Consider the following 12019-nt stretch of genomic DNA (forward strand, 5'->3'; position numbering starts at 1 on the left):
CTACTTCCGTAGTGATACTGCCTCGGAAACCCAAGGAGGGGTCACTATGAGTCGGATTTGACTCGACGGCACATAACAACAACAACAACAACATGGTATTTCTCTGTTTAACCTTTTGAAGAATTGCCAGTCTATTCTCCATAGCAGCTGCATCATTTTATAGTGCCACCAGTAATGTGTAAGTGTTCTAATTTGTCTGCATCCTTGCCAACACTTGTTATTATCTGCTTATTATTATTGTTGTTGTTATTATTACTATAGCCATCCTAGTGTATATAAAGCAGTATATCATTATAGCTTTGAGCAGTAGTTTTGATAGCATATGTTCATATTTCAGAAATCATAAACTTTTCTTTTTATTGTAATTTGGGTAAAAGTTTACAGAGAAAATTCATTTTCCATACAGCAGTTCACACATACTTTGTCTCATGACACTGACTGCAATTTCCCATAATTAACATCTCTCTTCTTCCCTCCTCCCCATATTTACCTCTTCCTTGTGTCCTTCCCTCCTGTGCACTCATGACCCCCCAGCTATTCCTCCATGATTGATCTCTCCATATCTACCTGATGTAAATGTTCAGCCCACATGCAGTCTATTATTTGGCTGGAAGCCACAGGAGTGAATTAATTCCAGACCTGAAGGGCAGCTAGGGGCCATAGTCTCAGTGGTTTCACCAGACTCTATCAGACCAGGAAACCTGATCTTTTTTTTTTTTTTTTTTTTTAATAAAATTTTGAGTTTTGTTCCACGTTGTTCTCCCACTCTATCCACGATCTCCTACACAGATCCCCCTCTGAGTGGTTGACAGTGGTAGCCAGACACCTTCTAGTTTTTCTGGACTCATGGTCATATAGGCTGAGGATCACATGGTCTACCAGTCCCTTTGGCTAATTGTTTCCATGCATCTTTGGTTTTCTTCTTTCTTCTTTGCTCAACATGAAGAGAGACCCATCATTGCATCTAGATGACCGCTTGCAAACTTTTAAGATCCCAGTTACTACTCACAAAAAGTAGGATGTGGAACAATGTTTTTGTGTACTATGTTATGCCAGTTGAGCTTGACGTCCCCTGAGACCATGGTCCTAAGCCCACAGGGACTACTCTATTCCTCTGGGTAGCTGGCTGTGGCCACGAAGTCACCACAACCTTGTCCCTTGCAAGCTCTAATATATACCTGGACATTCTTACAGAACATACAAATATGCTTATAGAAACATCATCTGCCAACCCTATACATGATTGTAGGCATACTCTCCCCTGCCAGGACATACCTGATCACATGAACTTTTTTTTTTTTTTTTTAAGATCTGACATTAACTTCTAGTTCCATTAAGGTATGTTTCCAAACAATTATGAGGAGTCAGTCATTGATAACTGGTTTTGTGTTGTTAACTGCTATCAAGTTGGCCCCCAACTCATGGTAACCCCATGCACAATGGAAGAAAATGCTGCCCAGTCCTGTGCCATCCCCATGATTGTTTGCCACTTAAACCACTGTTTTCACTGGCTGATTTTCAGAAGCAGATGCCAGGCCTTTCGTCCTAGTCCATCTTAGTGTGAAGTGTCAGTGAAACCTGTTCAGCATTACAGCAACACAAAAGCCTCCATTGAGAGATATAGATGGTAGCTGTGCAGGAGGTACATTGCCAGGAAATGAATGCAGATCTCCCTCATAGAAAGTGAGAATTCTACCAGTGAACCAGCACTGTCCCCATTAACAACTACAGAGGAGTAAATTTGGTAGAACAGTGTTTCTCAAACTATAATATTCCTATAAATTAACTGAGAATTTATTAAAATACAGATTCTGATTCTGCAGATCTGGGATAAGAACCAAAGCTCAGTTTGTTCATCTTCAAATACTGTTTTAGACTAGTGATTTTTCTAGCTCTAAAAATGTGTAATATTGAAAAATATTTATTTACTTGTCATCACAGCTTTATAGAAAAACTTCCTTTATGCTTGGACTGCCTTTAAGTGAGAATAAACTTAAAAAGTAACTAAAGCACAACATAGGAGTTGCATTAGCTAAGGAAAATTTGAAACCAGGTCTCTTGTTTCCTAAAATAGTATATAATATAGCTATCTGGAGTGGGTTTAGTTTTTGTTTTTTTATCTGGAGTTTCAGAGTTTTGTGTTTACTGGCAGAAAAAGTTTGTACACACAGCCATTTGTATATTATATAATTGTATAAGACACATTCCTTCCAGTGATTTTTGAAAATGTATCACTATAGACTTTTGCCACTGAAGGACTATTAACTGATACCTAAGGCATTTGACTGCTAACCAGAAGGCTGATGGTTCAAACCCACCAGCCATTCCTCGGAAGGAAGATTGAGCAATCTACTTCTGTAGTGATAGCGCCTCGGAAACTCAAGGAGGGATTGCTATGAGTCAGATCTGACACGACAGCAGTGAGTTTGGTTTTTGGGTTTTTTTTACTACGTATGAGCTGAAAAACATACAAATCTTACCTTTTCTGTTCATATAATTATTGTTTTAGCTACTCTAGGAAATCCTAGACTATAAGCCACTTAGGTCAGTGTGTGATAGTCTGGTCCTGATGGGCCTCTCTTTAGTCATTTTAATGCCAGTTAACATCACAGAAGATAAACGCTGTTAATTTACCATAGACTATACCTACTTTCACATCCTTGAAAACCCTATGGACCAGTTCTCCTTTGTGCACACAGGATCACCATGAGTTGGAATTGACTCAACAGCAGCTAATGACAACAACAAACCAATTTAACCAGTGACACTATGGTAGGATAAAATAAAGGCTTTGAATCCTAATAGTTAAAATTTGGTAGCCTGATCACTTTAGCCCAAATTAAATCTCCATTCGGGAAGTGTTATGGATTGAATTGTGTTCCTCAACAATATGTGTTCAAAATCCCCTATTCTTGTGGCACAGTGGTTAAGTGATCAGATGCTAACTGGAAGGTGGGCAATTCTAACCCATCAGCTGCTCGGGGGATGGTGGGGGGAGATGTGGCAGTCTGCTTCCATAAAGATTATAGCCTTGGAAACCCATTGGGGCAGATCTATTCTGTCCTGTAGGGACCTATAGGCCCCCAAGCCATGGTATTTTCAGTCACCTCTTACGCATGTGAGAGCTGGACAGTGAATAAGGAAGACCAAAGAAGAGTTGATGCTTTTGAGTTGTGGTGTTGGAGAAGAATGCTAAAAGAACTAACAAATCTGTCCTGGAGGAAGTGCAGTCGGAATGCTCCTTGGAAGTGAGAATGGCCAGACTTCATCTCACCTCTTTTGTCATGTTATCAGAAGGAGCCATTCCCTGGAGAAGGATATCATGCTTGGTAAAGTGGAGGGTCAACGAAGAAGGGATAGACACAGTGGCTGCAGTGATGGGCTCAGGTATAGCAAGGACCATGAGGCTGGCACAGGACCAGGCAGGGTTTTGTTCTGCTGTGTATAAGGTTGCTATGAGTCAGAGATGACTCGATGGGATCTAACAGCAACAACATAGGATTGCTATGAGTTGGAATCGACTCAACAGCAATGGATTTGGTTTTTGGTTTTTGGTTTATTCTTCTGTATGTAATCCCATTTGGGAATAGGGTTTTCTTCATGGTAATGAGGCCATCTCAGGGTGGAGTGTATCTTAAATCAGTTACTTTTGAGATATGAAGAGGAGATTAGGCACAGAAGTAAGGAAGCACAAATGGAGAAAGATTGAGGTCATGTGGAGATCACCAGGGAACCAAGGATGAGAAGCTGAAAGAGACAAGGATTTTCCTTCAGAGCAGACAGAAAGACTTTCCCAAGAGCTGGTGCCCTGAGCTTGGACTTCTAGACGACTTGACGGCAGTGAGAGAGAGAGCCTCTTAAACTGTGAGAAAATAAATTTCCTTTTGTTAAAGTCGCCTACTTGTGGTATGTTACAGCAGAGCTAAGAAACAAAGACAGGAAATTCCTCTTCTCTCAAAACCTGGTTCTTAATACTCCATTTTGTCACTTCTGATGAGCTTTCCTTTAACTCCGTTGTGTTTTCCTAGCATTTATTCATAATGCAGGATGCAGTTAATGCCTTCTTTCATGGCTAGCTGCATTTTGCCTTTTTCTTGACTGAGGACTGTGAGCTACTTAAGAACAGAAATTGTATCTTACTAGAAAGTGGTGTGGTAGAGCACAGAGAACATATGCATTCAAATCTCTGCCCTGTCATTTACTGATTGACCTTGGATAATTTACTCATAAAGAGCATTATGCTAAATGAAACAGGTAATGATAAAGAAGACCTAAGAACACCTACTCTGAATGCTTTTTCTCACATCTAAATGAAGAAACACATGCAAATATGAGGTAGCATTGCCAGACAATGAGTGCTTAAAGAATGTCAGTTCTCTCATTTCCTCCTGTTCTGAGTGTGGCAGCACTCAGAACTATGGTTAGTCATAGTATATATTCAACACATGTTTCTTGAATTGAATTATTGTTATTAAGTTAGAGAAGTACTTGTTTTTTCTAGACCATATCTAGGTTGTTAGAAGTGAGAGTTTTATTGTGATAAAGAAAATATTTGTGTTTTGTATATAAGTAAAGAAATAGAGGTCATCCTTGTGATATTAACAGTTACTTTTTATGTTTTTGCTTCGTTTCTCCCACTCTGCAGCAACCAGACTTAAAAGGTTCTTTGGATTCTTCCACACTGCCCAAGTCATTGGAAGAGTTCTACATCTCTCTGATCCACTCTCAGCAGTCTACAGAAGGGAACCAGTTTGAGCCCGACAGCATTCAGACTAAGGCAAAGCAAATTCAGTTATCCACAGCAGCACCCAGTGTAACTCCTGCAATGGGTGATTCCCCAGAAGGACACTCTGGCTCAGGTAGGTTTAGATCTACATGTGCATGCTCATGGTAGACAGATAATAGTGCTTCACCATATTGCTGAAAATTTTCATTTATCTCATAATATTCCCTTATCATTTTAGTATCTGTAGGTGATGCCTACTCTTTCATTCTTCTTACTGGTAATTTGTGTCATCTTTTTTTTTTCCCTGGTCAGTCTACTAGATAGATGCCTATCAATTTTATTGATCTTGAAGAACCAACTTTTGGTTCTATTGATTTCTCTCTCATTTCTCAATTTTCTACTTCATTGATTTTTGCCTTTTTTTTTTTTTTTTTCCTTCAGTTTACTTTGGGCTTAATTTTCTTTCTTTTTTTAGTTTTACAAGTTGGAACTTTAGATCGTTCATTTTATAGCCTTTTTGGTTTTTGTGGTTAATGCTATAATTTTCCCTCTAAGCACTTCATTAGCTGCATCCCATAAATTTTGATATGTTGTGTTTTTATTTTTATTCAATTCAAATTATTTTCTAATATCATTGTGAATTTTCTCTTTGGTCTATGGGTTATCTAAAAGTGTGTTGTTTTATTTCCAAATATTTGGATATTTTTCAGATCTTTCTATCACTGATTTCTAACTTAATTTCATTACGATCAGAGAACATTATTTCAGTCCCTTTAAATTTTGACAGTTTTTTATAGACTAGATTATGGTCTGTTTTTGTAAATGTTTCATGTACAATTCAGAAGATCTAGTCTGATGATGGGTGAAGTATATATAAATATCAGTTGACCCAAATTGATAAATAATGTTATTTGAGTCTTCTGTATTCTCACTAATTTTCTGTTTCCTCGGATTATTGAGAGAGAATTATTGAAATCTCCAATTATAATTGTTGATGTGCTGGTTGTTTCAGTTATATTAGCTTTTACTTAAAGTACTTTGAAGCTCTCTTATTAGAATTACATACTCTTGATGCACTGATTCATTTTATCATTATTAAATTACACAACCCTTGCTAATATTGTTTGAAATCTACTTTGTTGATACTAATATAGCCACTCCAGATGGCTTTTGATTTGTGTTAGCATGGTATATCATCTTCCATCCTCTTACTTTTAGTCTATCTTCATATTTAAGGAACTCTGGTGGTGGTGTGGTTAAGGCATTGAGCTGCTAACCAAAAGGTCAGTGCTTCAAACTTACCAGCCACTCTATGAAGAAAGATGAGGCAGTCTGCTTCCACAAAGATTTCCAGCCTTGGAAACGCTGTGGGGGTCGCTATGAGTCTGAATTGACTCAATAGCAGTGGGTTTCATTTTGTTGTTGTTGTTGTTGTTGTCAGGTGCTGTCGAGTTGGCTCCGACACATAGTAACCCTATGTACAACAGAACAAAACACTTCCCAGACTTGTGCCAGTCTCACAATCCTTGCTATATCTGAGACTATCATTGCAGCCACTGTGTCAGTCTACCTCATTGAGGGCCTTCCCCTATTTCATTGACCCTCCACTTTACCAAGCATGGTATCTTTCTCCAAGGAATGGTCCGTTCTGACAACATGACCAAATTAGGTAAGATGAAGTCTGGCCATTCTTGCTTCCAAGGAGCATTCCACTTCTTTCAGGACAGATTTGTTCATTCTTCTGGCAGTCCATGGTATTTTCAGTATTCTTCACCAACATCACATCTCAAAAGCATCAACTGTTCCTTGATCTTCCTTATTCATTGTCCAGCTTTCACATGCATATGAGGCTACTGAAAATACCATGGCTTATGTTAAGTGCACCTTAGTCTTCAAAGAGACATGTTTGCTCTTCAGCACTTTAAAGAGGTCTTTTGCAGCAGATTTGTGCAATGCAGTATGTTGTCTGATTTCTTGACTATTGCTCCCATTGGTGATGATGGTGAAACCAAGTAATCCAAAATCTTTGACAACTTCAGTCTTTTCACCGTTTATCATGATGCTGCTTATTGGTCCAGTTGTGAGGGTTTTCATTTTCTTTATGTTGAGATGTAATCCTACTGCACATTGCAGTCTTTAGTCTTCCTCAGTAAGTACTTCATCTTCACTTTCAGCAAGGAAAGTTGTATCGTCTGCATATCATGAGTTGTTAATGACCCTTCCTCCAATCCTAATTCCACATTCTTCTTCATATAGTCCAGCTTCTTGATTTACTTGCTCAGAAATATAGGTTTAATAAGTATTGTGAACAGATACAACCCTGATGCACTCCCTTCTTGATTTTAAACCATGCAGTGTCCCCTCGTTGTGTTCGAACGACAGCCTCTTCTGCTGCAACTGTTTTTAATTATCTTCAGCACAGTTTTACTTGCATGTGATACTAATAATAGTGTTTGATAGTTTCCACATTCTGTAGGATCACCTTTCTTTGAAACAGGTACAAATATGGATCTCTTCCAGTCAGTTGGCCACATAGCTGTCTTCCAGATTTCATGGCATAGACAAGTAAGTGCCTCAAGCATGGCATCCATTTGTTGAAACATCTCAATAGGTATTCCATTAATTCCTGGAGCCTTGTTTTTTACCAGTTCCTTCAGTGCAGCTTTGACTTCTTCCTTCAGTACCATTGGTTCTCAATCATATGCCACCTCCTAAAATGGATGAACATTGACCAGTTCTTTTTGCTACAGTGACTCTGTGTATTCCTTCCATCTTCTTTTGATGCTTCCTGCATCATTCAGTATTTTGCCCTTAGAATCTTTCACTATTGCAACTCAAGGCTTGAATTTTTTCTTCAGTTCTTTCAGTTTGAGAAATGCTGAGCATGTTTTTCCTTTTGGTTTTCTAACTCCGGGTCTTTGCACATTTCATTATAATAATTGACTTATAATGATATAATTATATAACTTAACTTATAATTATAACTTATATTATTATATAACTTATAATAAAATTATGTTTTAATAATTGTCATAATTATAATTTTCATTATAATAATTGTCTTCTCGAGCTACTCTTTGGAATCTTCTATTTAGCTCTTTTATCTTGTCATTTCTTCCATTTGCTTTAGCTACTCTCTGTTCAAGAACAAGTTGAGAGTAACTTCTGACATCTGTTTTGGTCTTTTCTTCCTATCCTGTCTTTTTAATGACCTTTTTGCTTTCTTCATGGATGATGTTCTTGATGTCATCACACAATTCCTCTGGTTTTTGGTCATTGGTGTTCAATGCATCAAATCTATTCTTTAGATGGTCTGTAAATTCAGGAGAAATACACTCATCTGTCAATTTGTCATACTGTGGTGGCTTGTGTGTTGCTGTGAGTCTGGAAGGTATGCCACCGGTATTTCAAATACCAGCAGGGTCACCTATGGTAGATAGCTTTCAGTGGAGCTTCCAGACTAAGACAGACTCGGAAGAAGAAGGGGGCATCCAGTTCTGAAAGAATTGGTCACTGAATACCTTATGAATAGCAGTGAAACACTGTCTGATATATTGCTGGAAAATTTTATGAATAGCCCTGAAACATTGTCCGATATAGTGCTGGAAGAGGAGTTCCTCAGGTCGACAGACACTCAAAATAGGACTGGGAAAGAGCTGCAGCTTCAGAATGGAGTCGAACTTAATGATGTGGATGGAGTAAAGCTTTCAGAACCTCCATTTGCTGATGTGGCATGACTCAAAATGGAAGAAACAGCTGCAAACATCCATTAATAATCAGAACATGGAATGTAAGAAGTAGGAATGTAGGAAAATTGGAAGTCAAAAATTAAATACAACACATGAAGATTGATGTCCTAGGCATTAGTGAGCTGAAATGGACTGGTTTTGGCCATTTTGAATCAGGCAACCATGTGATCTGTTATGCCAGGAATGACAAATTGAAGAAGAATGGCATGACATTCATCATCATAAAGAATGTTTCATTCATCATCACAAAGAATGTTTCAAGATCTATCTGGAAGTACAGTGCTGTCAGTGATAGGATAATATCCATATGCCTGCAAATAAGACCAGTTAATACTACTACTATTCAAATTTATGCATCAACCACTAAAGCCAAAGAAAAAGAAATTGAAGATTTTTACCAGCTTCTGCAGTCAAATTGACTAAACATGCAAACAAGATGTATCGATTGTTATTGGTGCTTAGAATGTGAAAGTTGGAAACAAAGAAGAATCACCAGTAGTTGGAAAATATGGTGTTGGTGATAGAAATGATGTCAGAGATTGCAGGATAGAATTTTGCAAGACCAATTACTTACTCATTGCAAATACCTTTGTTCAACAACATAAACAGTGGCTATACACATGGACCTCACCAGATGGAATACACAAGAATCAGATTTACTACATCTGTGGAAAGAGGTGATGGAGAAGCTCAATATCTTCAGCTAAAACAAGGCCAGGAGCTGACTGTGAAACAAATCATCAACTGCTCATATGCAAGTTCAAGTTTAAGCTCAAGACAATTTAAAAAAGTCCATGGGAGCCAAAACATAACTTTAATTATATCCAAAATACAGGTTTGCTTTGAGTATTTTTATATATAAGAGTGAATTTCTTATAGATACAATGTCATGTGGTCTTGCTTTTATGTCCAGTCTGAGAATCTCTCCTTTTAATTTGAGCGTTTAGATCTTAGTGTGGTCTAAACACTAAGCTTGAGTTTAAATGTAACATTTTGCTATTTGTTTTCAATTTTTCCCATTTGTTCTTGTCCTTTTCCCTCTTTTCCTACCTTTTCAAAAATTATTTTTTTGAGTTTTGTTTTTATCTCCTTCATTTGCTTAGTAGTTAGAAATCTGTTTTATTTTTTATTATTTGACTTTTTTTATTTTAAGAGCCTGTTTTACATTCAACGTCATGCATATATTTAGTTTCATTCTCTATTCGCCATGTCCAACCCTAACCCAGTCTCCTCCCCTCCCTACCCTGCAACTCTCCCCCTGTGCCCCTCATAATTATGCACTCCTATTTGTCCTGCATTTCCTCAGATTGAATGTTGGTCCTTTGGTGTCCCATGGTCTGTTGCTCTAAGGGATGTATTACCATTGAGTGTGCGGGTGCAGCATCCAGGGTTGAGTGGTCTGCGTGTACATCGTGCTAACTATTGGGCTGAGAACCCACCCCTGGGGATGAGTTTTATTCCAGGCGCCAAATGTATTTCAGGGCCATAGTATTGGGAGTCTCACCAGTTTTCATCTGACCAGTAATTCTGGTCATTATTGAGTTTTTGGATTTTGTTCCACGTTTTCCCTCCCACTCTATCCAGGATCTTCAGATTTGATCCTTTCCTGAGTGGTTGGCATTGGTAGCTGGGCACCATCCAGTTCTGGTCTCAAGGGCCATCATGTCCTAGGGTTGATTGCTTCTAAATGCCCTTGTTTTTGGTTTGTGTGTGTGTGTGTGTGTGTGCTTCTTCACTTCTGATGCTAAGAGACCATTAGCTGCATCTTAGATGTCTGCTTGAAAGCTTTTAAGACCCTAGTGCTACTCACCAATGTAGGATGTGGAGCAATGCTTTTATGTATTTTGTTGTGCCAATTGAGTCTGGTGTGCCCCAATACTATGGTCCTGAGGTAGTAGCTCTATTGGATCTCTCTCCCATAGTGTCAGGATGTCTGTGAAGGATTACTCTGTGTCTGTCTTCTATTGTTTCTGTAAGGACTGTGGGTATTTTGTATCACTGGTGTCTGTATAAGATTAGCCTTAGCTGAGTCTATCCTTGGTCTAGCATATACCTCTATTCACTAATCCCTGTCTGATCATCAGGTGTTTATGTATTTATCTGTATAGCCTAGTGTTTGGTGTTAATGGCAGTGTGGTATTGTGGACACATTGGTTGGTTTTAGCATTCTGTCATCTATCTCTTATGTACACAGTTCGGTGTTCTCTCATTTCCCAAAGTTATCATGGTGGTCATATATCCTTCCCATATATCCCTCCCCCTACCCATGTCAGTGTGTAAGCCCCAACTAGCCCTAAACTAATCCCTCCCATTCCTCCCCATCCCAGTAACCTACTAGGTGAGTTCCCTTTCCCAAGCAAACCCTTTTCTGTCTTTTTACAGTAATGGGTTCATACAGTACTTGTCCTTCTGCGATTGACTTATTTCACTCAGCATAATGTCCTCCAGGTTCATCCATGTTGAGAGATGATTCACGTATCCCTCATTGTTCTTTAATGTGGCGTAGTATTCCATTGTGTGGATATACCATAATTTGGTTATCCACTCCTCTGTTGATGGGCATTTAGGTTGTTTCCATCTCTTTGCTATGGTGAATTGTGCTTCAGTGAACATAGGTGTACATATGTCTGTTCGTGCACTATCTCTCACCTCTTTAGGACATATTCCTAGTAATGGAATTGCTGGGTCAAATGGTACTTCTGTTTTCAGTTCTTTAAGGAAACGCCTTACTGTTTGCCACAATGGTTGTGCCATTTTACAAGCCCACCAGAAGTGCACAAGAGTTCCAGTCTCTCCACAACCCCACCAGCATTTGCTACTATCTGATCTGTTGAACTTTGCTATTATTGCTGGGGTGAGATGATATCTCATTGTTGTTTTAATTTGCATCTCTCTAATGATTAATGATCGTGAGCAATTTCTCGTGTGTTTGTTGGCTGCTTGTATATCTTCTTTGGTGAAGTGTCTGTTCAAGTCCCTTGCCCATTTGTGAATTGGGTTATTTGTCTTTTTGGTGTTGAGGTGTTGAAGTTTTCTGTAAATTTTGGGGATAAGTCCTTTGTCAGATATGTCATGTTGTTGTTGTTGTTTGCCATTGAGTCGGACCTGACTCATAGCGTCCCCTCCTTGGGTTTCCGAGGCAGTATCACTACAGAAGTAGATTGCCCAGTCTTCCTTCTGAGGAGTGGCTGATGGGTTTGAACTGCCAGCCTTCTGGTTAACAGTCAAGTGCCTTAAGCACTGTGCTACCAGAGCTCCTCAGATATATCATAGGCAAATATTTTCTCCCAATCTGTAGGTTCTTTTTTTCCCCTTTTGATGAAATCTTTTGATGCTTGCAAGAATTTAATTTTTAAAAGGTCCCAATCATCTAGCTTCTCTTCTATCTCCTGCACATTCTGGGTTATGTTTGACAGTCTATTTATGCCATAAATTAGGGCTCCTAGATTTGCCCCTATTTTATCTTCTATGAATTTTATAGTTTTGGGTTTTACATTTAAGTCTTTGATCCAGCTTGAGTTTGTTTTTGTGTATGGGGTGAGGT

At 38.7% G+C, this 12019-nt stretch overlaps 1 protein-coding gene across 1 annotated transcript in view; it reads left to right on the top strand.

The window, feature by feature from the left end:
- The window catches only part of TDRD5 (tudor domain containing 5), a 150672-nt gene that overhangs the window by 134018 nt on the left and 4635 nt on the right, over positions 1-12019 (top strand). The window contains 1 exon segment of the mRNA XM_042780521.1: positions 4646-4859. Within this exon segment, the coding sequence (XP_042636455.1) occupies positions 4646-4859 (214 nt within the window).

Source organism: Orycteropus afer, unplaced genomic scaffold, assembly GCF_000298275.1.
Source record: "Orycteropus afer afer isolate SDZICR_OR568_19922 unplaced genomic scaffold, OryAfe1.0 scaffold00043, whole genome shotgun sequence".
Lineage (NCBI taxonomy): Eukaryota > Metazoa > Chordata > Mammalia > Tubulidentata > Orycteropodidae > Orycteropus > Orycteropus afer.